The sequence below is a fragment of the Mesoplodon bidens genome (genome assembly GCF_964165515.1).
Source record: "Mesoplodon bidens genome assembly, chromosome: X".
Classification (NCBI taxonomy): Eukaryota; Metazoa; Chordata; class Mammalia; order Artiodactyla; family Ziphiidae; genus Mesoplodon; species Mesoplodon bidens.
The window spans coordinates 33,866,226-33,894,160 of record NC_138163.1 but is presented as its reverse complement, the minus strand read 5'-3'; the positions used below and the strand labels follow the sequence as shown (position 1 = coordinate 33,894,160).

Here is a 27,935-nt window from a genome sequence, read left to right as displayed (position 1 = left end):
ACTTGCAAATTTCAGGTGTTGTCACAGCAGAAATGTTTAGACATATGCAGAACTCTGAAATAATTCGAAAAATGACTGAAGAGTTTGATGAGGTAAGTTATTACCCTAAATGTTATGATAATTTTATGCATCTTGATTTACTCTTCAGAGTATTAAATTCTGAATATTAGTGTTGTGGGTAAGAGCTCTGGCAGTAGAAATCCAATCAAATGATGGCCATGTGACCTTGGGCAAATTGTCTTAGCATCAGTTTCACCATCTGTAAAATTGAGCTAAAAATACTTATAAGGCTGTTATGAAAATTGCATGCAGTAATGTTTGAAAAATTACTTAGCATTTTACAATGCCTGGCATATAGTAAGGACTTAATAAATGGTAGCTGTTTTTATTTGTCAAAAAATTAAAATTTCAAGGAAGAATAAAATTAAGTGCCTACAAACATACCTTAGAATATTGTAGAAGGAAGATTCAATAAATACTTGGGGAACCAGGTGGAAGCTTAGGCAAAGGAAAATACATACATAAATATATGTGTAAAATTGTTTAAAGTCTTATTTTGTTTCAAATATGAGTAGTTAAGAACAATACAAATCCATAATAAGTAGTAGCTTAGACTTTAGTTGATCCTTTATCACGGTGATGTCTTTGAAGTATTGTTGCCAATAAAGACATATTTAGATTTACTATAATATAAACTCCTTCAGGGCAGGGATTTTTGTTTGTTTTGTTCACAGCTGTATTCCAGCACCAGTAGTTTTACTCTTTAAAGCTTTTCACCATGAATTTTCAAGTAGAAAGCCTTGTCTCATTTGAGTTTTATTTGATGTTTTTTGGGGGGTTTTTGCTTACTCAGATGAAGGAACTTTCAACTATCATTCTTAAAGATAGACAAGAGTTGTTAAAATGGCTTTGATGATCACTAAGTGCTATTAATCAGTCTCTAAGTAATTGAGATATAATTAAGAGGAATGGTATTATTTTAACTTTCTGATATTAAATGTTGTAGTGAGAATTTTCTTTCTTCTAAACAGCTATTTGAAACAAGAATCCTGAAATAAGATTTGAAAATATCAGCAAACCAAGTTGCTAACAGCAATTAAGATGACACTTTTCAATATAGCACTAAATGGAAGAAAACCTTTTTGTGGAGTATTAGGACCTTATTCTCAGATGAGACATAGTTCAACTTTTTTATGGCATGACTTAAAATTTTTAAAAATGTATGGCTCTAACGACAAAATTTAATTGTTAAAAATTTTTACTAAACCATACTGATAAAATGACCTTAAGTTTCTAGGACATTCTTGTCAGAAACTCTTAGAGGTTCTGTGTAGTATTGATCTCTGTTTTTATCTTTATGACTTGCTTGTTTTTAATGATTTATGGAGGACCTCAGTGTATCTTCATTGGTGAATGCCCCATCTTATATGTAGGAGTACTTGAGTACCTGTCTTTCCAGATCATTCTAGCCACATTTCCATTTTTTAAAAAATTATCTCATTGTTTACATCTGCTGACTATTTGATGTCCTGAAGCTAATGAAAACATACATTGTAATCCTTCGATTATTTATAACTCATACATCAATCCATTAGACTGGCTGAGAATGTGATTTCATCATTTTGAATCCATTAAAACATATAACTTTGGTTTGATGTTGGTTTGGTTTTGTTTTAAAGAAATTTAGTAACCGTATCTTTGCTTATCAGAATAATGTTTTGTTTGATGGGAGAGGCTTTTTATTTTGGTATGTAATTGGTATATGTTTTCATTGGTTAGAGTGAATTCAGAATATCCATTTTGTTTTTTTTAAAGATTTATTATTTATTTATTTATTTATTTATTTTAGGCTGCATCGGGTCTTAGTTGCAGCATGCGGGATCTTTGTTGAGGCATGTGGGATCTTTATTTGCGGCTCACGGGCTTCTCTTTAGTTGTGGAGCGTGGATTCCAGAGTACGTGGGCTCTGTAGTTTGCGGCATGCGGGCTCTCTAGTTGAGGCGTGAGTTCAGTAGTTGTGGCTCATGGGCTTAGTTGCCCCATGGCATATGGTATCCCAGTTCCCTGTCTAGGGATCAAACCTGTGTCCCCTGCATATTGTAAGGTGGATTCTTTACCACTGGACCACTAGGGAAGTCCCATCCATTTTGATCTTAAATAAAAGAGATGTGTTCAAAGGTACCTCTACCTTTGCATATTATTCTCCTGCCTACTTTGAGGATTTATTATAGAAGAAAGATGAAATAAAGGAGTCTTTCTTTAAAAAATAAATTTGTTTATTTATTTATATTTTATTTTTGGCTGCATTGGGTCTTCATTGCTGCGCGCGGGCTTTCTCTAGTTGCGGCAAGCGGGGGCTACTCTTCGTTGCGGTGCGCGGGTTTCTCATTGCGGTGGCTTCTCTTGTTTCAGAGCATGGGCTCTAGGCGTGTGGACTTAAGTAGTTGTGGCACGTGGACTCAGTAGTCGTGGCTTGCGGGCTCCAGAGCACAGGCTCAGTAGTTGTGGCGCACGGGCTTAGTTGCTCCGTGGCATGTGAGATCTTCTCGGACCAGGGCTCGAACCTGTGTCCCCTGCATTGGCAGCCGGATTCTTAACCACTGCGCCACCAGGGAGGTCCGATAAAGGAGTCTTTTCAGCTTCTGCCTAGGGTATTTGAAAAAAAAAGTAAAAGTTTATTAAGTCATATGTTTTAAATGAAATTGCTGTTTAAAATTTCTGTTTTAGGATAGTGGAGATTATCCACTTACCATGGCTGGTCCTCAGTGGAAGAAGTTCAAATCCAGTTTCTGTGAATTCATTGGCGTATTAGTACGGCAGTGTCAATATAGTATCATATATGATGAGTACATGATGGATACGGTCATTTCACTTCTTACAGGATTGTCTGACTCACAAGTCAGAGCATTTCGACACACAAGCACCCTGGCAGGTCAGTATTTAGAAATATTTTCTGTGCATTTTCTTAGGTTAGAGATCAAAATGATTTTCATTAAAAGAAATGAAATAATGGTGACAAATTAATTTTGTTTATTAAGTAGCCCCTAAGAGGACACTCTCACCTCTCCGTCAGCCCTCACGAATTACTGGGAATGGAGTGATATTTTCAGTTTTGATTCTCTGAAGGCATAATTAATTTTCTTGTGGTAAACCTACTTGATTCCTATCCACCTCTTCTCCCTTTCTGTGGCATAGTGATCTGTTGGGTTCTTGAAATATGTTTTATCAAGGAAGGTATTGACAGCAAATTTGGGGAACAGTCATTTTGGATATGTAGTTCTAAATGACTTTTATGCATAGTCTCTGCTAGCATAGTCCCTCATGGTATGATGGTCACTACAGGATGATGCTTATTTAATCACACCACAAAAAGTTGATTTTTCTTACGCTTCTGAGTAACTTTAGGCTGAGTCAGATTCTTTGATCTTTAAATTTTAATGAAATGAGTTACATTTTTAAGGCTCACATGATTAATTCTAGAACAGTGGTTTTTAGTGTTGATGTTGATAAAATGTTCTGGTTTCTCTTTTGTGCTGAAAGTACTGTTATTGAATATGTGCTTTTTGGTTTGAGTTTGAATAAATCAACTAGGCATTAATTGTTACTATAGTATTCTAAGCCTTAATGATAGAATATTTTGATTTCTACAAAAATTTTTCTTTCTCTAAGTGTGGGGATGTTTTTTTCCTTTAGAGTATTTCCCCAGAGAATTAAAGCTATGATTAAAGATGTACTTCTGCTCAGCCCTCCATTTAAAAAAATAATAAAATGCATACAATCAACCTGTAGGTTTTGCTTTTAGATTTGAGGTCACAAAATATGAATGTGATCTTGCTCTGTGAATTTAGGTAGCTTTTTAAGAACTTAAACAGTTAAAGTAAATTAAAACATATATGATGGGGTAAGGTGGGTAATTTTAGATCAGAATGACAAACTGGTTTGCTGAAGGTGTGGAATAGCTCAGAAGATTGGGAATCTCTTTTAAAGAGAGCCAATAGCCACAAATTAAGGTTTAGTTTTGTGGTGTTCTATCACACAGTGAACCAGGTCTGAGACATAGTCTGGACTAAGCTATATTAAGCATAAAGTGTTCAGATATTTCAATTAATAAGTTTGAAATCACAGGCAGTGAGTCTTGTCTCAGTAGCAAGAGTTCAGTAACAGAAGGTAGAGATCTGGAGGAACTCTGATAAAAAGCACTTTATTGAGTGATATTTTACTCTTTGTACTTTTGACTTTTTATCTAGATCTGTCCTTCATAATCGCACCATTGTCTTTATGATGATATGTAATAGAGTAAAATTAAAGGAAATCAAATACTGATAAAACTGTCCAACATTTCTACACACTGTACTTTGATAAAAAGCACTTAAGTTCCCTCCCCCTTTTGTTACTGGATAGCTAAATGACTGCTGTATGAATCAAAATTTATTTAGAAGGTGAATCGTGGTCTCTGGAAAAGGTCATTGTAGGGGACATATATCATAGTATAGTGGGATTTGAGCATAGTCTAGAGTCAGATTACCTAGTTTTGAATCTTGGTTTAACTATGTATATGAACTGTGTAGTCTGAGGCAGATTTCTTAATCTCCCTGAGCTTCAGGTTCTTCATGAATGAAATGAGGATAATACTTAACTTTGAGGGCTGTTGTAAGGATTAGGAGTTAATCCATGAAAAGTATTTAGCATAGGTAACTGACATATACTAAGTATTCAATACACATTAGCTGTTGTTTTACTATTGTTGTTTTCATTTGTAGCAGCTATATTTTTCTTTTCTGTTAGAAGCAGAACAGCCCATCTTGTTTTTAATTTCTCTTAATTTGATCTTAACTTGTAAATTTTTGTGTCTGAGACTAAGTTCAACATTTTCCATTTAAAAATAGCTATGAAGTTGATGACAGCTTTGGTGAATGTGGCACTAAATCTTAGCATTAATATGGATAATACACAAAGACAATATGAGGCAGAACGGAATAAAATGATTGGAAAACGAGCCAATGAGAGGCTAGAACTCCTGCTACAGAAGCGGAAAGAGGTACGTACACTTTTGCACTGAATATTTAAGCTATTAATCTGTAACTAACTTGGTCACCATTAATTATGATATAACTTTGCTAGTTCATCAGATAAATTTTTTTGAAAAATTTAAACATGTTTCAAGTTGTTTATACATCTAACTTATTTTTGTTGATTATTCATGCCAACAATACCTTCTGTGTATATATTCTTTCTGTGTGGACTAGGATTAAGAGTTCAAGGCTTCACATAAGGAGTCCTGGGCCAGTCTGACAAGCTGCTTAATGCTTTAGTGTTGTTCATCTCTACTGTGAAAATATCTCTCCTAACTTCCTCCCTCAGCTTATTGTCAGGATGAAATGAGGTTTCACTTATGTAAAGTCACTTTGAAAAATAACTTATAAGCTATTTTTGCTGTCATAATCTGTGTTTTTGGTTTTTTTGTAGTGTAAGAGGCACCTGGTTAACATTAATGACCACCAAATTCAACTTTGAATGAGGAAAATATATTTTTTCAGTTTTATGCTAAATAATAATAAATAAAATCTTTCGATGTTGTGTTTTTTGGTCGTTGTTGTTGTTGTCTCCCCTGCCCCCATGCCGTGCGGCTTGTGGGATCTTAGTTCCCTGACCAGGGATTGAACCCAGGCCCTGGCAGTGAAAGTGCCGAGCCCTAACCACTGGACTGCCAGGGAATTCCCTTGATGTTGTGTTTTTGATTTAAATTTCTCCTTCATTGGTGATGTAATATTTTGCTATCTGATATTGGGGATGTTTATTTTTATTTCTAATAGGCAAAGTCTGATGTTTCAGAAATATTAGTAATGCAGTTGAGTTAAAATATTTGCCGTGGTATTCCATAAATTACTTACTTGAGTTTGACATTTTTTGGGGGGTAGTGGTAACTATAATTTAAAAGTTGGTTATTTCTGAGATAGCCAATAACTTTTTAAAATGCCCCCTGCTCAAGAAAAGCCAGAAATATCTTGCCCACATTTCCAGCATACCTAAACTCCTCATCTTTTTCACGTACGGTTGACCCTTGAACAATACAGGTTTGAACTGTGCAAATCCATTGATACTTGGATTTTTTTTCAGTAGTAAATATTACAGTACTTACATGATCCACGGTTGGTTGAATCTTTGGTTGTGGAACCTTGTATGTGGAGAAACTGTGGACACAGAGAAACTGCATATACGGAGGGCCAACTATAAGTTTTATTTGGATTTTCAACTGTGTGGAGGGTCAGCGTCCCTAGCCCCTGCGTTGTTCACGGGTCAACTGTAGTTGAAATGAAGAATTGACCTTTTTGCCCCTTAATTTAGTTAATAAATTGCATTGGATGCTTTATTAGATGAACATAATGCATGAAATTATGGCCTGATTCTAAGATTCTGAACATAGAATGAGTGGATATAGGTAAAAAGGGGTTTTGAGTTTAAAATTCTTGTACAAATATAAGATATTAATACTTCTAGCTTGGGTTAAGTTTTTAAACATGTTGAAAGACCACCTGTGCCTTTGACTGTGCTAATGAATACAAGTGCATGCCCTTGTTAGCATTATTTGGAAATGTGAGATTATAATCATGAAAAGAAAAAAAAATTTTACAGAAACATACAACATAATCTAAAAGCTAATTAAGGGCTTCCCTGGTGGCACAGTGGTTGATAGTCCACCTGCCGATGCAGGGGACACGGGTTCGTGCCCCGGTCCAGGAGGATCCCACATGCCGTGGAGCGGCTGGGCCCGTAAACCATGGCTGCTGACATGGCCGCTGAGCCTGTGCGTCCGGAGCCTGTGCTCCACGACGGGAGAGGCCACAACGGTGAGAGGCCCGCGTACCGCAAAAAAAAAAAAAAAAGCTAATTAATACTTAGCATGTGAAAGATTTTCCTTGTAATTCTCAAGCTCTGAAACAATTTTCTCTTAACTCTCAAGCTCTGAGTTGAAAATATATGGGAGTAAATAAGTCAACCAAGATTTGAAATGTTTAGTTGATTATTTCAAGTGAGCCTTGTTTTCCTCAAAAATATTTAGCAGGGAGACAAATTTTTTGCCAAGTTATTTTACTCAAATCATTTTTGTTCTTTGAGCAGGCACTAGTTAACATGACTTATTTTTCAGATGCTGAAGACCAAGATAATGAAACATTGCTATGCTTTTTTGATTATGTTATATAATATGTATTATAATAAACTACATAACAGATTTCTTTATGTACATTTATACAATGAAAATATGTGACCATTTAAAAAATTAGTCTACCAGCTAAACATTAAAAACCAAGTACAAATATTCCAGGTATCAAGGGACTGTGGCTACCTGATAGACAACAGCTCTTAATTTTTGTATGTGGACACTTTTTGTTTAGTGGAATTAAGAATTGGGTGCTCGCTTCAGCAGCACATATACTAAAATTGGAACGAGAAGATTAGCATGGCCCCTGCACAAGGATGACACGCAAATTCGTGAAGTGTTCCATATTTTTGTTAGAAAGCAGAAACTAACACACCACTGTAAAGCAATTATACTCCAATAAAGATGTTAAAAAAAAAAGGAATTGGGTGTAATAACCAAAACACTGGAGAAACCTGCATTTGTGCTTGCAACAGCATTTAGATGTCCTTTTGGTTCTCTTCCATTACAATTGAAAAGAAATGATGTGTTCTTTTCAGCTTCAAGAAAATCAAGATGAAATAGAAAATATGATGAATGCAATATTTAAGGGAGTGTTTGTACATAGATACCGGTAAGTCAGGATAGTTTTTTTAATGTAACTCTTATTCTGTTCAAGTTTGGATATTTAGTGGTTTAGGTAATATAAGTTTAGTGGAAATCGTGTTAGAGTAAGATCAGTGTTAGAATCTAAGCTCTTCCACTGATTGAGACACTCTATGCAAGTTACTTAACTGCTCTCAACTTTGTTTTCTATCTGAAAATGGGGTAATGTTGTGCTTGACTTGTAGATGCCCAGAAAATGGAAGCTACTGCTGTTATTAGGAGTCAGGGTACAGAATACTTAATTGATTTTGGAGGTACTATGTTAGTAGAGACTGTACGTTCTGATTCCTGACTCTTTCCTCTTCCATTTGAATATCAGTGGGAAAAGCTGGATAGATTTAAGTGAGATGTTTCCCTTATTTTGAATGAGTAGAGGAAAGAAATAGGTAATCTTACCACCATTTCTGCTGTAACCTATTCTTTAAATGTTGGTGGCATGTTTATTTAACTTCTCCGTCATTTCCTTAACTTGGCAGTTATTGAATCAGGTTAATACTTCCTTTGTAATATCCCTTTGTCTATTCTTACCTTTTTATTTCTGTTGTCACCATTACCTTAGTCTGTTCCCTCGTCATTCTCATGCCTAGAGATTATTGCAGTTGTCTTAAAATGTTCTTTTGTTGAATCATTCTTCTGCTCAAAAGCCTTGAATGACTTACCGTTACCTACAGGATGAATTCAAAATAATTTAGTCTGACATTCAAATCCAAGTTGAGCTTGGCCTCAATATTAGGTGTAACTAATTCTCACCTGGAAAATATTATCTAACCAGACTAGTGTTCCTGCTGTCTGAACACACCATGCCCAGGAGGTGTGAACAAAGGCTGGGGTATGGCATGGTATAAAAGGTGGGGATTGGATTCTGTTTGTAGGTTTATTTAACTTTAAATATTTATATGGTGATAATTATGCTTTGACAACTAGACTGTAAGCTCTTGGCATTCGGGGGCCATGCTTCAATTCTACTTTGAAATCCCCAGTAATACTTAAGGTAGTGGTATATTCATAGTATGTATGAAGTATTTGGCGCTGCTTAAATAAACCACAAATCCTGTGGTATACTGGCACTAATATGCATAATTTTCCTTCCTCCATGCAGGGATGCAATAGCTGAAATCCGAGCTATTTGCATTGAAGAAATTGGCATTTGGATGAAAATGTATAGTGATGCCTTTCTTAATGACAGTTATTTAAAATATGTTGGTTGGACTATGCATGATAAGGTAAGATATGCCTTATAGACTGCTTTTCTTTTTACACATAGGCATAGCTATCTGCTGCTCTCATTCATAGTGACTTATCTTCATATAGGTATAACTGGGAGCACATTCCTATAGGCCTCTCTCCTTTATTCTTTTCTGTCCGCTCCATGAAAATATGGTTTCTATCACAAAGTTCCCTAGTTTTTTGAATCTTGGCCACTGATTTAGCCTTCAATCTTGAAACAGTTTGTGTACTGAAACAATTGGATCATGTAGGTGATGGTGGTAGTGGTGAGACACTTCTTAGAGCAGTAAGAAGAATTCTTACTCTGTTAATATGTAAGTGCTATATACATTTTAAAATTTCTTTAATTTTGCTTCTCTTGATAAACATGTATCTTAGCCAGATTATAAGTTACAACTTGGCTTCTGACCTTTTTTGTTTTTTTTTTATTAATCTACCTTTCTCTTAGTCTGCCTCTTCACAAGCCTTGAAGTTCTTTGTATATATTCCTTACAAATATTACTTTCTGTAAAGGAAAACTTACTGTGAAATATGCTACTATTGTCTTTCACAATAGTATTGCTCTGAAAAAATTTTCAAAAAATTTTCATTTGACCTACAGCAGTAGTAACCCCAAGGTATTTAGTTTTAAATGTTTATGTATTGATTGCTATTTTTGCATTATCAAAGATGAGAGTTTCTGAAGAAATGCTATTGTATAGAACATTTAAAGTAGAAAATATTGTAAGTATCTTGAATGTTCAGGTTGAAAATATGCAGAGTTTTAATGCATTTTCTCCTCTTGTTTCATTCAGCAAGGTGAGGTAAGACTCAAATGTCTCACTGCTCTACAAGGGCTTTATTATAACAAAGAGCTTAATTCCAAACTGGAGCTATTTACCAGTCGGTTCAAGGTTAGTATTACTCTAAGTATTTAAAAATTACCTGTTATTTGAAAGTATTTTTTCTGGCTTTCCCTTTAAGAATATTTTAATTATTTTTGTCCTTAGGATAGAATTGTGTCTATGACCCTTGACAAAGAATATGATGTTGCAGTACAAGCAATAAAATTACTCACTCTTGTTTTACAGTAAGTATGGGTTTTAAAAAATATTTATTTATTTATTTGGCTGCCCTGGGTCTTAGTTGCGGCATGTGGGATCTTTTAGTTGTGGCATGCAGGCTCTCAGTTGTAACATGCATGTGGGATCTAGTTCCCTGACCAGGGATCGAACCCGGGCTCCCTGCATTGGGAGTGCAGAGTCTTAACCACTGGACCACCAGGGAAGTCCAACAGTAATAAGTATGTATTTATTGCATATTGCTAATGTCTAGTTATCTAAATAATACATTAGAATACTTGGTTTAAATTTATCTAGATCTAAATTTTAATAACTTGGGGTTTTACAGCAAGAAGTTTAATTTTTTCATGTAAAGTTGAGAAAACAGGAAGAGAGAACCATTGGACTAGAAAATTCTGAGCTAGGAATTCATGTGTTCTCATTCTCTTGACTAGTTTCCTTTCAATTTTACTGTCTCTAGATGCTCTTGAAATAAAGTTAAACACTTGAATGTGTTAAATATGCCTATCATATTTTGTCACACTATTATTTTTTAAAGATTTTATTTATTATTTATTTATCTTATTTATTTTTGGCTGTGTTGGGTCTTAGTTGCGGCATGCAGGATTTTCGTTGAGGCATGCGGGATCTTTCGTTGCGGTGCGTGGGCTTCTCTTTAATTGTGGCGTGCGGGTTTTCTCTCTTTAGTTGTGGCGCGCAGGCTCCAGTGCGCGTGGGCTCTGTAGTTGTGGCGCACGGGTTCCAGAGTGCATGGGCTCTATAGTTTGCGGCACGTGGGCTCTAGTTGAGGTGCGAGAGCTCTGTAGTTGTGGCGTGCTTGTTGCCCCTTGGCATGTGGGATCTTAGTTCCCTGACCAGGGATCAAACCTGTGTCCCCTGCATTGTAAGGCAGATTCTTTACCACTGGACCACCAGGGAAGTCCCTTGTCACACTTTTAGAAATTAGTATTTACTCAAACTTATCTGTAAAAAATCTGAATTTAAAATGTATTCTATTATGTTAAAATGTAAAAGTGATGGAATTCCCTTTTTTTCTTTTTAAAAAGGTATGATGATATATATATAAGATTTACCATTTAAACATATTTAAGAGTACAGATCAGTGGAATTAAGTACATTCATATTGTTGTGCAGCCATCACCATTATCCATCTCCAGAACCTTTTTTATCTTCCCATACTGATACTCTGTAGATGACTGCCAAGTGTGATTTTAAGTCATATTGTCTACTCTTTATCTCTGAATTTGATTATTTTAGGTACCTCATATAAGTGGAATTATACAATATTTGCCCTTTTGTAGCAGGCTTATTTCACTTAGCATAATGTCTTCAGAATTCATCCATGTTAGGTTATGTATCAGAATTTTATTCCTTTTTGAGACTCAGTATGTTCCATTGTATGTATAACACATTTTATTTATTCATTCATCTGTTAATGGACATTTAGGTTGTTAACATGATCCAAATAATTGCAAAAGGGCCTTTTCAAAAAAAATCATAGCATGCTAATTCTGATACTCATATGTATGGGAAAGTCATCATGTAAGAGTAGCCAGCAAAATTCTGATAAAAACTAATGAGAGACAACTACCCGGTATGATTTTAAGTCATATTGTAAAACCACAGTAACTTTTATTATTATTATTAATTTAAAAAATTGAAGTATAGTTGATTTACAGTGTTGTGTTAATTTCAGGTGTACAGCAAAGTGTTTCGGTTATACATATATATAGTAGGTCCTTGCTGGTTATCTATTTTATACATAGCAGTGTGTATATGTTAATCCCAAACTCCTAATTTATCCCTCCCTCCCCCTACCATAGTAACTTTTAAATTTTGACACTAGTATGTGAATAGACAGAAATCAATGGCACAGAATAAAGAAAAGAGACAAACTTAAATGCATCCAGGAGCCTAGTGTAGGGTAAGGGTCATTTCCTATCAGAAAATAAATGGTTTTGTGACACTTAGGTTCTATTTGGGGGGAAATTAAATTGGATTCATATTTCGACCTTATATAGAAATGATTTCCAGGTGGATGAAATGTTTAAATGTAGATAAATGAGACCATTAAAGTGCTAGATGAAAACTTAGGGGAAGATTAAACATTTATATTTTATATGTAAACTGAGCAATGTCTTTCTGAGCATGACATAAAACCTAGACATTAAAAAAAATACGGAATTTTAACTACATGAAAAACTAGAAGAAAAAAAACTAGCAATGTGTATATGACATAAAATATAAACAAACTCAGAAAACAAATGACAGACTGGGCAAAATATTTGCATCATAGGAGTCACTTTCAATAAATCAATAAAAAGAACAGAAACCCAATAGGAAAACAGTCAAAAGTTAGGAGCCACATCATTGACAGAAAAGAAAATAAAAATTTAAACATATGAAAAGTTGTTTAGCCATACTTAGAGACATGTATATTAAAATGAGACCATCTTTTACCTATTTCTTGACAAAGATACAACATGTGTTTGGTAATACACTATGTTGGTAAGGCTATGCAAAAACAGACCCTTGTACATTATTGATGGGACTATGAATTGGTATAACCTCTTTGGAGCAAAGCTTGGCAGTATCTATTCAAAATATAAAATGCTTACATTCTCTAACATAGTACTATTTGTAATAGAATTTTGGAAATATTCTAGGTGATTATTAATAGAGGAAGAATTAAATTTATATATAATAACTAATAGAAGCACCTCATAGGGGTTATCTCATTTAATGCAGCAGTCCTGTGTGAGAAGCATGGTTGTTAACCCCATTTATATGAAATGGACTACATTGCAGTCATTAAAAAGAAGGCAGCTCTACCTCAAAATTTAAATTAGTTGGTTGGGATTAATATATACACACTACTATATATAAAATAGATAATCAACAAGGACATACTGTATAACACAAGGAACTTTGCTCACTACTCTGTAACAACCTATATGGGAAAAGAATCTGAAAAAGAATAGATAAATGTATATGTATAACTAAATTGCTTTGCTGTACACCTGAAACTAACACAACATAGTAAATCTACTATACTCCAATATAAAATAAAAATTAAATTTAAAAAAACCAGAAAAGAGAAGGCAGCTCTAGATACACTGACATTTTCTGAGAATTCACTTAACTGGGGGGATTTTGAGCAGTCTTAACAATTGCATTTTTCTTTAATTTTTAATTGGATTTAAAAATTATAAGTTTTTATATGCACATGTTATAAAAATATTGAAAGAATCCCGAAGTAAATAAGAAAATAATAGTATCCTACTTATATTTCTACAGCTTCTCCCCTTTCCCTCTGTAATTCCCTGTGGACATCTTTTTTTGTTGTTTCTGGTATTTTAATGAAGGGTAATGGCCATTTTTGTTGATTCAGCCATGTATATACCTAATAACTGAAACCTGTCAGGAACATTCCTTATTGGTTAACATGAGTGAACTACTACACATTTACTATAGTTTCACTGATTTGATTCAATATATATGTATATGTATATATTTTATTATAAGATGGCACAAGTGGTTTTTCCAAAAATGATGCAGTATTACACATCGAGTTAATTTAAATTAAAGTGCTTTTGAAACTTGTAACATTTTGTTTTCATTTTTCTCAAAAAGAAGTAATACTTCCTTAGACATCAGACTTCTGGAAACCTTGTGCACAGCGGAAAACCAAAAAGGATCTGAGCTCCTGAACTAACCATCTACTATCCTTAGGCTTTTTTCTCTGATGGTGGTCCTATGATTCCTAATTTACATACAATGGTAAAAAACCTAGATTGTTTATCTCACAGTAGACTAAAAGCATATTAGGAGGGAAAGAGGTGCCAGAGGTCAGGACTTCAAATGCAGAGTCCCACTATGGAAGCACCCAACAAGGTTTACCCTGGTGTACTGTGGTTGATGGGCCTAATAATGACTTTGATTTACCAAGATTTTGTTAGGTTTATTTTGTTCTTTTAAAATAAGGTCAGTAAAATGAGCACTGCATTTTAGTAAGATTTTTTTAATGATACATTGTAAAGGTCTTTGGCACTTAAACTTTAATTATTTGCTAAAATGCTTTTGCATTGCCTTATATGGTGTTTAGTACATGGTGAATGAAGTATTATTCTTCATTGTGAGATAACTGGGGTGTTAGTATATTTTAATGTTGCAATATTGTATCTTGCCTTAATATTACTATGAAATACATGCAAAATGTTCTCTGTGATTATTAACTCTAAGCTCTTAGCATACCACCACTTCTATTCCTACGTTAGTTTATATTATTTTGTCTTCATTTCCCTTTAGCATATTTGTCACATTGTTATTTCTCTTAGTATATGTTTCATTATACTCGGTATTCACTCTAATTTTACCTCCCATTGATCTTAGGTGTTAACAAAATACTCAGCTATTTTGTCAGGGGATGCTTTTACTGATAGACGATAATCAAATAAGGTTGATTTCTTCTTTCAGCAGAAGTTTTTAATGAAGGTTTTTTTTTTAATAAATTTATTTTATTCATTTATTTTTGGCTGCGTTGGGTCTTCGTTGCTGCACGCGGGCTTTCTCTAGTTGTGGCGAGCGGGGGCTGCTTTTCATTATGGTGCGCAGGCTTCTCATTGTGGTGGCTTCTCTTGTTGTGGAGCACGGGCTCTAGGCGCACGGGCTTCAGCAGTTGTGGCGCGCAGGCTCTAGAGTGCAGGCTCAGTAGTTGTGGCGCATGGGCCTAGTTGCTCCGCGGCATGTGGGATCTTCCCGGACCAGGGCTCGAACCCGTGTCCCCTGCATTGGCAGGCGGATTCCTAACCACTGCGCCACCAGGGAAGCCCTGAAGGTTTTTTTTAACACAAGTTTAAAAGTGAAAGTGTACTATTTTTTAATGTGTGAATATGAATTTTTGTAATCAGTATGCTTAAAATTGCAGCATTACTTTGAAAACTGCTATTGCTTATTTCTTTTTAGGAGTAGTGAAGAAGTTCTTACTGCAGAAGATTGTGAAAATGTCTATCATCTGGTTTATTCAGCTCATCGGCCAGTAGCAGTAGCAGCTGGAGAATTTCTCTACAAAAAGTAAATCTGTATTTCTGTTGTTCATTTGTCTAAAGTATACTTTAATGGAAGTAATTTATTGTGTTATAATTCATATTAAAATATATATAAATATAACTTATTAAAAATTATTCAGTACCGGTCTTAAGCCTATTTTTACGTTACAAAAAATATTTTTCAAAATAATAAAAGGTTTTACTTCGAGTACTTTGATAACAGTTTGATATAAGAACCACAAGAATCCTTTAGTCTCATTACTTTTATGTTGCTGTATAACACCTCAGATTAGGTAGTATAGATAGCAGTGTGAATATCTAATCACCGAAAATATTTAGCAAATGTTATGTAATGGCTTTTAAAGAGAACAATTTGAACCACTTGGACTAAACTGTAAGATTTTAAGATTGTAAAGTCTTAAAAGATTTTATTAAAATGCTCATTTGGGGTGAAGCATTTATTAGAAAGAGTACATGATATAAAACATTTACACTACAGTTTTCTATTCATTGTTATCCAGTGATAACTTTGTTGTTTATAAGGAAGAATGATCATGATACCCGTAGAAAGAGGCCACTAAGTTCAGACTTTGGGATAAATTGTGCAAGAAGGATAGAAGGAAAAGACATGTCATTTTTAAAGAGAAGAATGTTTATCATAGATTTATGTACATAAATGGTATAGGTTAGTCAAAGGATAGAAGGAAAAGACATGTCATTTTTAAAGAGAAGAATGTTTATCATAGATTTATGTGCATAAATGGTATAGGTTAGTCATTGTGATACTTTTATAAAAAGAAATGCTTGGTTAAAATGCAGTAAGGGTTTTAAAAAGAAATAATTCACAATGCAGCTAACTTGAGAAGTTAATTTAAAAGGATTTAGAAGTACCACCAAGTGTGAAATGAAAAAGGTTTATAGCAATTACTTAGTATAAAGTTGGAAAATACTGTACCTACTCAGCTCCCATGTACTCCTTTGTTAAATGCTTAAATATGGAATTCAGATAGTTTTTAAATTAGGAAATTTTTGTTTATTTTAAAAGTAAGTATTGTGCATTTATCATAGGCTCTTCAGTCGTCGAGATTCAGAGGAGGATGGAATGATGAAAAGAAGGGGACGACAAGGTCCAAATGCCAACCTTGTTAAGACATTGGTTTTTTTCTTTCTGGAAAGTGAGGTTAGTTGATGTTCATGTTATACTTATGTTCAAAACAATTTGGAGGTGGGGTTCAAATGATGTAAATCTTAAAATCTTCCAAATATCACAGTGAGTGTTGGATAAAATAGAGTTCTACCAACTCCACACCAAAAAAATTTTTTTTCTGTGTTAGTAAGATACTCAAATAGTATATTTATATGTAGTGCTAAGAACATGAATTTTGGAGCCAGAAAGACCTGATTGGGCTTCCCTACTTATTATTTGTATAACCTTGATTCAGTTACTTAATCTTTCTAAGCCCATTTTCCTTGTAAAAATGTGGATAATAATTTCTTAGATAACGCTGAGATAATCCATGTAAAACTATTAGCACAGACCTAGCATTTTGTTAGTTCTCAATGTTTGGTACCTGTGATTATTATTGTTGTTGCAGATACAGATTTACATTTAACATGAGCTCTTTTAGGTCTCCCTTAGGTTGAAAACCTACCTGTTCACCAGAATTTGAGAGGACCCAACATACATTTTTAGTATATGTGTATTATTTAATCGTGTTAGGGCCTTTTAATTAGATTTTCTAATTGTTTCCATATATAGAAATACAGTTGGTTTTTGCATATTGATCTCTTATCTGCAGTTTTGCTAAATTCACTTTTTAAAGTAAGCTTTTAATAAAATTCTTAGTATTTTCTATAATATACAATCAAGTCATTTGCAAATAATGATAATTTTACTTGTTCCTTTGCTACATTTATGCCATTTTTTCCCCAGCCTTATTGTAGTGGCTAGGGCATCCAGTAGAATGTTGAATAAAAGTGGTGAGGGTAGATAGCTTTGGATTGTTCCTGATCTTAGGGGAAAAGCATCCAATATTTCAACATTAATTACATTGTTAGTTATAGGTGTTGTGTAACCATTTATTATATTGAGGATGTTTCCTCCTATACCTATTTTTGCTGAGAAGTTTTTTTCAATTTTATTGAAATATAGTTGATTTACAGTGTTGTGTTTAATTTCTGCTCTGCAGCAAAGTGACTCAGTTATACATATGTATATTCTTTTTCATATTTTTTTGTTATGGTTTATCACAGGATACTGAATATAGTTCCCTTGCTGTACTAGGACCTTGTTGTTTATCCATTTTATACATAATAGTTTGCATCTGCTAATATCCCAGACTCTCAGTCCTTCCCTCCCCCACCTCCCCTCCCCCTTGGCAACCACAAGCCTGTTCTCTATATCTGTAAGTCTGTTTTTGTTTCATAGATATGTTCATTTGTGTTGTATTTTTAGATTCTACATATAAGCGATATCATATGGTATTTGTCTTTCTCTTTCTGACTGACTTCGCTTAGTATGATAATCTCTAGGTCCATCCATGTTGCTACAAATGGCGTTATTTCATTCTTTTTTGTGACTGAGTAATATTCCACTGTATGTATGTGTGTATACACACACACACACACACACACACACACATATATCTTTCTTTCTGTCTTTTTTTTTTGTGGGGGCCGCCCTGCAGGGCATGCAGGATCTTAGTTTCCTGACCAGGGATCGAACCCATGCCCCCTGCATTGGAAGCATGGAGTCTTTTTTTTTTTTAACATCTTTATTGGAGTATAATTGCTTTACAATAGTGTGTTAGTTTCTGCTTTATAACAAAGTGAATCAGCTATACATGTATCCCCATATCTCTTCCCTCTTGCATCTCTCTCCCTCCCACCCTTCCTATCACACCCCCTCTACGTGGTCACAAAGCACCAAGCTGATTCCCTGTGCTATGCGGCTGCTTCCCACTAGCTATCGGTTTTACCTTTGGTAGTGTATATATGTCCATGCCACTCTCTCACTTTGTCACAGCTTACCCTTCCCCCCCCCATATCCTCAAGTCCATGCTCTAGTAGGTCTGCGTCTTTATTCCCATCCTGCCCCTAGGTTCTTCATGATCTTTTTTTTTTTTTTTTTTTTTTTTAGATTCTGTATATATGTGTTAGCATACGGTATTTGTTTTTCTCTTTCTGACTTACTTCACTCTGTATGACAGACTCTAGGTCCATCCACCTCACTACAAATAACTCAATTTCGTTTCTTTTTATGTCTGAGTAATATTCCATTGTATATATGTGCCACATCTTCTTTATCTATTCATCTGTCAATACCACATCTTCTTTATCCATTCATCTGTCAATGGACATTTAGGTTGTTTCCATGTCTTTGCTATTGTAAATAGTGCTGCTATGAACATAGGGGTGCATGTATCTTTTCAAATTATAGTTTTGTCTGGTATATGCCCAGTAGTGGGATTGCTGGGTCATATGGTAGTTCTATTTTTACTTTTTTAAGGCGCCTCCATACTGTTCTCCATAGTGGCTGTATCAATTTACATTCCCACTAACAGTGCAGAAGGGTTCCCTTTTCTCCACACCCTCTCCAGCATTTATTATTTGTAGACTTTTTAATGGTGGCCATTCTTACTGATGTGAGGGGATACCTTATTGTAGTTTTGATTTGCATTTCTCTAATAATTAGCAATGATGAGCATCTTTTCATGTGCCTATTGGCCATCTGTATGTCTTCTTTGGAGAAATGTCTATTTAGGTCTTCCACCCATTTTTTGATTGGGTTGTTTGTTTGATATTGAGTTGTATGAACTGTTTGTATATTTTGGAAATTAAACCCTTTTCAGTCGCATCATTTGCAAATATTTTCTCGCAGTCTGTAGGATGTCTTTTTGTTTTGTTTATGGGTTCCTTTGCTTGCAAAAGCTTATAAGTTTGATTAGGTCCCATTGTTTATTTTTACTTTTATTCCTATTGCCTTAGGAGACTGACCTAAGAAAACATTGGTGCGATTTATGTCAGAATGTTTTGCCTGTCTTTCTCTTCTAGGAGTTTTATGGTGTCTTGTCTTATATTTAAGTCTTTAAGCCATTTTGAGTTTATTTTTGTGTATGGTGTGAGGGTGTGTTCTAGCTTCATTGATTTACATGTGGCTGTCCAGCTTTCCCAACACCACTTGCTGAAGAGACTGTCTCTTCCCCATTGTATATTCTTGTCTCCTTTGTCAAATATTAATTATCCAAAGGTGTGTGGGTGCTGAGACGTTTTATCATGAATGGATGTTGAATTCTGTCCAATGCTTTTTTCTTCATCCCTTGAGATGATTATTTTATCTTTCATTACTTTAATGTGATGAATTATGTTGATTGTTGTTTTGAATGTTGAATCAACCTTGCATTCCTAGGATAAACCCCTACTTGGTCATGATCTGTTATCCTTTTTATATATTGCTGGTTTTAGTTTGCAAATATTTTGAGAACATTTCCTCCATGTTCATGCAGGGTATTGGTATATATATATATATTTAATTGTAATGTCTTTGATGGGTTTCGGTATCATGGTAATGCTTGTCCCCTAAAATGAGTTGGGAAGCTGTAGGGCCTTTTTAAGCTTCACAGAATGAAGAGAAATGATTTAGTTATATATTGAATTGATAAGTAATCATGTATTTTGTATTTTAAGTAATCGTTACAGCTCCCATTAAGTTACAATAAATTTGTAGTATATTTTATAACTGAGAGTAGTTCACCCGTGTAATACAGTTGGCCCCCCATATCTGTGGGTTCTGCATCTGTGGATTCAGCCAACAGGGGATTCAACCAATAGTGGATTGAAAATATTTTTTGAAAAATTCTGGAAAGTTCCAAGAAGCAAAACTTGAATTTGCCATATACTGGCAACTATTTACATAGCATTTACATTGTATTAGGTATTATAAGTAATCTAGAGATGATTTAAAGTATATGGAAGGATGAGCGTAGGTTATGTGCAGATACTACACCATTTTATATAAGGAACTTGAGCATCCTCGGAAAATCTGACGGGGGGTCCTGGAACCAATCCTCCTTAGATACAGAAGGATGACTGTATTGAGTCAGGTACTAAATATGCATGCATATAGTCTCTTCAAAAATAATTTTCATGTGAATGATTTAATGATTATTGTGAGAAATGTTACTACCTAGCAGGGTTTACTTATACATAGCAAGCTAAGGCAGTTCTTCTCTGTCCTTTCTTCCATTTGACCTCAAAAAACAAATTGTTTGAGTTTGCACGTGGTGCCAACAAGCTTCCATTCTTTTGATTAAGGCTAGTATGATATTTGTCTAAGAGCACATTGCTCTTTTTAAATTTTAGTTACATGAGCACGCAGCATACCTTGTGGATAGCATGTGGGACTGTGCTACTGAGCTGCTGAAAGACTGGGAATGTATGAATAGCTTGTTGCTGGAGGAGCCACTTAGTGGAGAGGAAGGTAAGGATGTTTAATTATGGTATTTTTGTTGTCTAGATAATTTTGAAAATAGAGTTTACTTATTCCATTTCTTTATCTTTTAGCATTAAAATAATGATTCAAAGTCTTTGAATAATTTTGTTTTCATACACCTGAATATTATGCTATGTAGAAAGATGTAGTTGCTGTCAATATTCTTTATTTTGTTTTATTATATTTTATTTTTTTGTATCTGTTCATATTTTCATTTCTCAAATTGTGGAGCAGTGTTTTACAGATTTGTAATGCTTAGGAAGGTTTAACTTGTTCTGATCCTTTTTGTGATTTAGTAATGGGATTTTCTTTAGTACATTAGGTCAGATTCTGTCACAGGCAGAAGGAACTGTTATGTAATATTATAAATGGCATATAAAGAAAAGAAATAGGTTAACTTTCTGATTTTTTTTTCAGCGCTAACGGACAGACAAGAGAGCGCTCTGATTGAAATAATGCTTTGTACCATTAGACAAGCTGCTGAATGTCATCCTCCTGTGGGGAGAGGGACAGGAAAAAGGGTATGCCAACATATTTTCAGTATTCTAAATTATATGTCTCTTTTTCAATATCTTTTTTAAAGTTCTTATTTGTAACCATATAATCAAATTTTTGAATCTTAAATTTTATTTTTCAGGCAATCTTTGCTTATAAATATGTGTTAGAAGTAAATTTTAAAACATTAGCAATTTGCGAAATCCACATTCCTTCCATAAGATACTTTGTGAGTTAACTACAGGAGATGCAGTGATTGACAGTAACTACAGGAGATAAAGTGATTGACAGTCGCTGCCTTTAAGACTGCCTGTTGTGCAACATTTTAGAATGGTGTATTTGTCTGTTTTGGTTTATTTATAGATTTGCTTTCCTTTTCTTTTAATAAAAGTTAGAAATAAAGACAGGATAATCATTCATTAATATGGGGGAAATTCCTATTTCCTGGGATTTGATTTTAATGCATTATTTCCAAGTTCACATATATTTGTATTGTAGACCAGAGTTGCACAGGCTTTCAAACTTTGTGAAGCACAAAAATACATTTTTATAATGTGACCTAGTACACATCTATATATATGTGTTTGTGTATAACTGAAACAGAATTTCATCAAACAATACTGCAATTTATGTGATGCATTCTATTTTCCTTTGTTTTCTTTTCGTGTTTTTTGTCTTGTTTTTCTAATTGCTGGTCATTACTTATGTTGATTTCATAACTCATGGATCATGGCACAACTTATAGTAGACTGAAATCCTACTCAATCCTATTATATAAGCTCCTAAACTGCATTTCCTAACTGCTTCTCCTTTCATCCAAAGGTAGAGTTAGTTAATCTAACTGGGTATTGATTTTGCCTCTAGACCTATTCAAAGTGTTGCTATTTTTTAAAAATATAATGTGCAAGCTATTCTCTCTGTTACTTTTGGGTTTCAAGTTTTATAGTAGAAATTCTTGTATCGATCATTTAAAATGTCATTTTATTACTTATTTTGGATATCTTAACTTAAAGTTGAGCACCTAACAGTGTCAGTGGGCTTATTAATAAATACTTAGAAACTTTGTTGTGTTACCTTAGGTGCTAACAGCAAAGGAGAAGAAGACCCAGTTGGATGACCGGACAAAAATCACTGAACTCTTTGCTGTGGCCCTTCCTCAGTTATTAGCTAAAGTAAGTTTGTGTCAGTATCAGGAGTGTTACTAAGAAATTACAAGTTTTGTTTGGAAGTGCCACACAGAATTTTGCACTTATCATATTTACTTACCATTATTGTGATGTTTTTGACATGATTTTCTTTTTTTTTTTTTATTTCGAAGTACTCTGTAGATGCTGAAAAGGTGACTAACTTGTTGCAATTGCCACAGTACTTTGATTTGGAAATATATACCACTGGACGATTAGAAAAGGTATGGTGTTTCTGTGTATAAAAAACCTTGAAGAAAAATTAACTTAGTTCATCCCATCATATTGTTTATTTATATTTTTTGAAATATGTTTTTATAACTTTTAATGTAAAAGGAAACCTGTATCTTGTATGCCATATATATTTTAGATAAGGTGGATTTATTAGAGAATGGCACTAATGAGGTTTCCCTTTGATGCACGCCCATATCCGTACCATCATTGCTAGCCATTATGTGACTGTATCACTGACCATTTATGGAGATTAGGAGTGGGTAACTAGATAATAACAATTGCAAAATGAAAGCAGCTAACATCCATTGAATACATTTACTGTGTTCCAGGAACATATGTATTTATATATATTAACATCTCACCAAGGCCCTATGAGATAGGTAATATTATTCCTGTTGAAGTTGGGGAAATAAGTTTGGGTGGGTCAGTGCATTTATTTATTATGACTAGAAGAACTTAAGGTATGCCCTACTGGTTATAAAGTTACTGTGTTTGAAGCTTTTCATCCCGGTTGTGTAGTCATTTTATGCCTATCATATATACCTTAGTTTTAATGAAGAAAACTTTGATTTTGCAGCATTTGGATGCCTTATTACGACAGATCCGGAATATTGTAGAGAAGCACACAGATACAGATGTTTTGGAAGCATGTTCTAAAACTTATCATGCACTCTGTAATGAAGAGTTCACAATTTTCAACAGAGTAGATATTTCAAGAAGTCAACTGATAGACGAGTTGGCCGATAAATTTAACCGGCTTCTTGAAGATTTTCTGCAAGAGGTATATATTACAAGTATTTTGTCAGCTGTGCCCCACTGCGCACCCCCCACCCCACCCCCCGGAACCAAATTAGTCACCAGTCTTGGTGATAATCCCTAGCAGTATGTTGAAAAGTCATTCAGACTTTTTGTTCTATGATTCATCGTGTTACTATTATTCATCCACCAAAATAGGAAGGTGGCAAGAATCTGCAACTAAGAGAGGGTGAAAGCAAAGCTAATGTCTTTCCCCTTTTTTTAATTTAAAGAAATGATCTGGGACGTTTCCAGGGTTTAGTTGAACAAGAGGCTGTTAGGGAACAGGGTGTTAACAGAAAAGTTGAGCTAGACTGTGGCCACGCAACCTCAAAAATTGGGGTATTTCTTTAACATTTTGGAAGTTTATTTATGGTCTTTGATATTATAAAGCCTTGATAAATTATAGACACTGTCGATTTTGTTGTTTTGTTGTTCTTTTGTATTTCCAAAGAGGCTTAAGTGTGGTACTCAAATACATTTGTATTTTTATTGTGATTTTTATCTTTTCTGGAAAGGTACACTTAACAGTTTAATTGATTTGCATAAAGTAAAAAGTTGTGATTCTCAAATTAATGCATTTAGCCTTTTCCACATCACTTTTGTCATTAATGCTGCAAAAATGATATGGACTTTTGTAATTTCCAGTTATTTTGTTTAGCAGTTACTTCTTTAACTTTCTTATTTCTGTGTATAACATTTCATGCTTACTATGTTTTGCTTAATTGGAGGTTTGTGCAAATATGTTGATGTACAAATGATCACATTCTTAAAAATTGTAATGGCTCTACTATTGTCTGGATATGATTCTGATTAGGACAAGTTAATTTAAAATCAAACTATGGTTTGTTAATTAAATTTAATTACTTAACCTTGTATAAAAATTGATGGTGAAAAACAAGCATTTTTTTGAGAGACCTGGAGTTTAATACAGTAAGTTCGATAGTATTTTTAAAAATTTGTAAGTTTCTTATAGTGAGGCTCATAAAATTTTCAAAAACTTAAGTTACTCTAAATTGGAAAGTTGATACCCAGAAAAAGGATTAGTATATCTAGTCCTTATGCAGAGGATTTTTTCCAAATTAATTTTAATTGGTCTGATATATCTTTCTTGAGCACTATGTTTCATTTACTTAGTAGATTTTGTCCTTTAGGTATTACCTTTTATGATCTCTTGCTTGTCCTCTAATATATTTCTCTTTATTGTCCCAATGCATTTATTACTGTGAAAGAGCAGATGTCTTCATTTTGTCTCAAGATCACTTAAAGGAAAAAAGGAGAACGTCATTCAGTTTTTCTCTCTTGGGTATAATGTATCTGTCATAACAGCTCTATGTTGACCCATTATTCTGGCCACATTGCTTTAAATTTGGCCAGGTCTAAGTATTGAAAGACAAAGTTATTTTGTGGTTTTTAATTAGTTTACTCTTTATTTTCAAGGTGTGGAAATCACCAATGTGATAGCCTAAGATTTTTCATTTTGTGGTTATTAATGTTTAATATGATATAATTAACATTCATAGGGTGAAGAACCTGATGAAGATGATGCATATCAGGTATTGTCAACATTGAAGAGAATCACTGCTTTTCATAAGTAAGTTCAATCTTAAAGTTTCTGATTTCTTAAAACTGTAGCAAAATCAGAACCAAATTGCATGTTTGGGATTATAGTGTCAAATTTTTGGCTGGATTTCTTGTGCTTTTGGGAAAAAAGTACTTGATAGAGTCATATTGTGAATTGGGGAACAGCAAATTATCAACTAATATACTTTTTAAAAATACATTTTTTTTTGTTCTTGTGGGCACATGTTAGAAAGTTTACTACATTTTACTTTAACAGTATTCTGTTAACACTCAAGTCCAGAACAAATGTGATTAAGCTTAACTTTTTAATATAACTTAATTCTTTTTTACAGTGCCCATGATCTTTCAAAGTGGGATTTGTTTGCTTGTAATTACAAACTATTGAAAACCGGAATTGAAAATGGAGACATGCCTGAACAGGTTTTTATTTATTTACAAGTTACATATTTAACTTTGAGAAAGAAGACTTGTGACTTTTAAAATTTAATTGTATTCTCTTTGTTCTTTTATAGATTGTTATTCACGCACTGCAGTGCACTCACTATGTAATCCTTTGGCAGCTTGCAAAGATAACTGAAAGCAGCTCTACAAAGGTTTGTGGTGGTTCACTGGCGTCTTTATTAAATAGCATTAACTTTTCAGCAAACTTAAACATAAGACATATCATTAAAATCTTGCTTATTTCTAATCTACTATTTAGGCATGTTTACTTTTTTTTTTTTTTTACAACTTTATTGGAGTATAATTGCTTCACAATGGTGTGTTAGTTTCTACTTTATAACAAAGTGAATCAGTTATACATATATATCTGTTCCCATATCCCTTCCCTCTTGTGTCTCCCTCCCTCCCACCCTCCCTATCTCACCCTTCCAGGCAGTCACAAAGCACTGATCTGAGCTCCCTGTGCTATGCAGCTGCTTCCCACTAGCTATCTACCTTACGTTTGGTAGTGTATATATGTCCATGCCTCTCTCTCGCTTTTTCACAGCTTACCCTTCCCCCTCCCCATATCCTCAAGTCCATTCTCCAGTAGGTCTGTGTCTTTATTCCTGTCTTACCCCTAGGTTCTTCATGACATTTTTTTCCTTAAATTCCATATATATGTGTTAGCATATGGTATTTATCTTTCTCTTTCTGACTTACTTCACTCTGTATGACAGACTCTAGGTCTATCCACCTCATTACAAATAGCTCAATTTCGTTTCTTTTTATGTCTGAGTAATATTCCACTGTATATATGTGCCACATCTTCTTTATCCATTCATCCGATGATGGACACTTAGGTTGTTTCCATCTCCGGGATGTTGTAAATAGAGCTGCAATGAACATTTTGGTACATGACTCTTTTTGAGTTATGGTTTTCTCAGGGTATATACCCAGTAGTGGGATTGCTGGGTCATATGGTAGTTCTATTTGTAGGTTTTTAAGGAACCTCCGTACTGTTCTCCATAGTGGCTGTACCAATTCACATTCCCACCAGCAGTGCAAGAGTGTTCCCTTTTCTCCACACCCTCTCCAGCGTTTATTGTTTCTAGATTTTTTGATCATGGCCATTCTGACTGGTGTGAGATGATATCTCATTGTAGTTTTGATTTGCATTTCTCTAATGATTAATAATGTTGAGCATCCTTTCATGTGTTTGTTGGCAGTCTGTATATCTTCTTTGGAGAAATGTCTATTTAGGTCTTCTGCCCATTTTTGGATTGGGTTGTTTGTTTTTTTTGATATGGAGCTGCATGAGCTGCTTATAAATTTTGAAGATTAATCCTTTGTCAGTTGCTTCGTTTGCAAATATTTTCTCCCATTCTGTGGGTTGTCTTTTGGTCTTGTTTATGGTTTCCTTTGCTGTGCAAAAGTTTGAAGTTTCATTAGGTCCCATTTGTTTATTTTTTTTTATTTCCATTTCTCTAGGAGGTGGGTCAAAAAGGATCTTGCTGTGATTTATGTCATAGAGTGTTCTGCCTATGTTTTCCTCTAAGAGTTTGATAGTGTCTGGCCTTACATTTAGGTCTTTAATCCATTTTGAGCTTATTTTTGTGTATGGTGTTAGGGAGTGATCTCATCTCATACTTTGACATGTAGCTGTCCAGTTTTCCCAGCACCACTTTTATTTTTATTTTTTTTCTTTTTGCGGTATGCGGGCCTCTCACTGTTGTGGCCTCTCCCGTTGCGGAGCACAGGCTCCGGACGCGCAGGCCCAGCGGCCATGGCTCACGGGCCCAGCCGCTCTGCGGCATATGGGATCCTCCCAGACCGGGGCACGAACCCGTATCCCCTGCATCGGCAGGCGGACTCTCAACCACTGCGCCACCAGGGAGGCCCCCCAGCACCACTTATTGAAGAGGCTGTCCTTTCTCCACTGTACACTCCTGCCTCCTTTATTAAAGATAAGGTGAACATATGTGCATGGGTTTATCTCTGGGCTTTCTATCCTGTTCCATTGATCTATCTTTCTGTTTTTGTGCCAGTACCATACTGCCTTGATTACTGTAGCTTTGTAGTATAGTCTGAAGTCAGGGAGCCTGATTCCTCCAGCTCCATTTTTCATTCTCAGGATTGCTTTGGCTATTCGGGGTCTTTTGTGTTTCCATACAAATTGTGAAATTTTGTTCTACTTCTGTGAAAAATGCCAGTGGTAGTTTGATAGGGATTGCATTGAATCTGTAGATTGCTTTGGGTAGTAGAGTCATTTTCACAATGTTGATTCTTCCAATCCAAGAACATGGTATATCTCTCCATCTCTTTGTATCATCTTTAATTTCTTTCATCAGTGTCTTATAATTTTCTGCATACAGTTCTTTTGTCTCCTTAGGTAGGTTTATTCCTAGATATTTTATTCTTTTTGTTGCAGTGGTAAATGGGAGTGTTTTCTTGATTTCACTTTCAGATTTTTCATCATTAGTGTACAGGAATGCCAGAGATTTCTGTGCATTAATTTTGTATCCTGCTACTTTACCACATTCATTGATTAGCTCTAGTAGTTTTCTGGTAGCATCTTTAGGATTCTCTATG

The 27,935-nt window shown here is 34.6% G+C and overlaps 1 protein-coding gene across 6 annotated transcripts in view; it reads left to right on the top strand.

Annotated features, from left to right (window-relative positions):
* STAG2 (STAG2 cohesin complex component) overlaps positions 1-27,935 on the top strand; it is a 120,277-nt gene that overhangs the window by 60,150 nt on the left and 32,192 nt on the right. For all 6 annotated transcript variants that reach the window (XM_081221285.1, XM_081221288.1, XM_081221284.1 and 3 more), the window contains 17 exons: positions 16-92; positions 2,728-2,932; positions 4,887-5,038; positions 7,699-7,772; positions 8,904-9,027; positions 9,826-9,924; positions 10,021-10,100; positions 15,058-15,165; positions 16,209-16,320; positions 20,502-20,619; positions 21,049-21,152; positions 22,206-22,298; positions 22,445-22,534; positions 23,122-23,325; positions 24,863-24,933; positions 25,256-25,343; positions 25,436-25,516. In XM_081221285.1, coding sequence (XP_081077411.1) covers positions 16-92; positions 2,728-2,932; positions 4,887-5,038; positions 7,699-7,772; positions 8,904-9,027; positions 9,826-9,924; positions 10,021-10,100; positions 15,058-15,165; positions 16,209-16,320; positions 20,502-20,619; positions 21,049-21,152; positions 22,206-22,298; positions 22,445-22,534; positions 23,122-23,325; positions 24,863-24,933; positions 25,256-25,343; positions 25,436-25,516 — 1,880 coding nt within the window. The remainder of the gene's footprint in view (positions 1-15; positions 93-2,727; positions 2,933-4,886; positions 5,039-7,698; positions 7,773-8,903; positions 9,028-9,825; positions 9,925-10,020; positions 10,101-15,057; positions 15,166-16,208; positions 16,321-20,501; positions 20,620-21,048; positions 21,153-22,205; positions 22,299-22,444; positions 22,535-23,121; positions 23,326-24,862; positions 24,934-25,255; positions 25,344-25,435; positions 25,517-27,935) is intronic.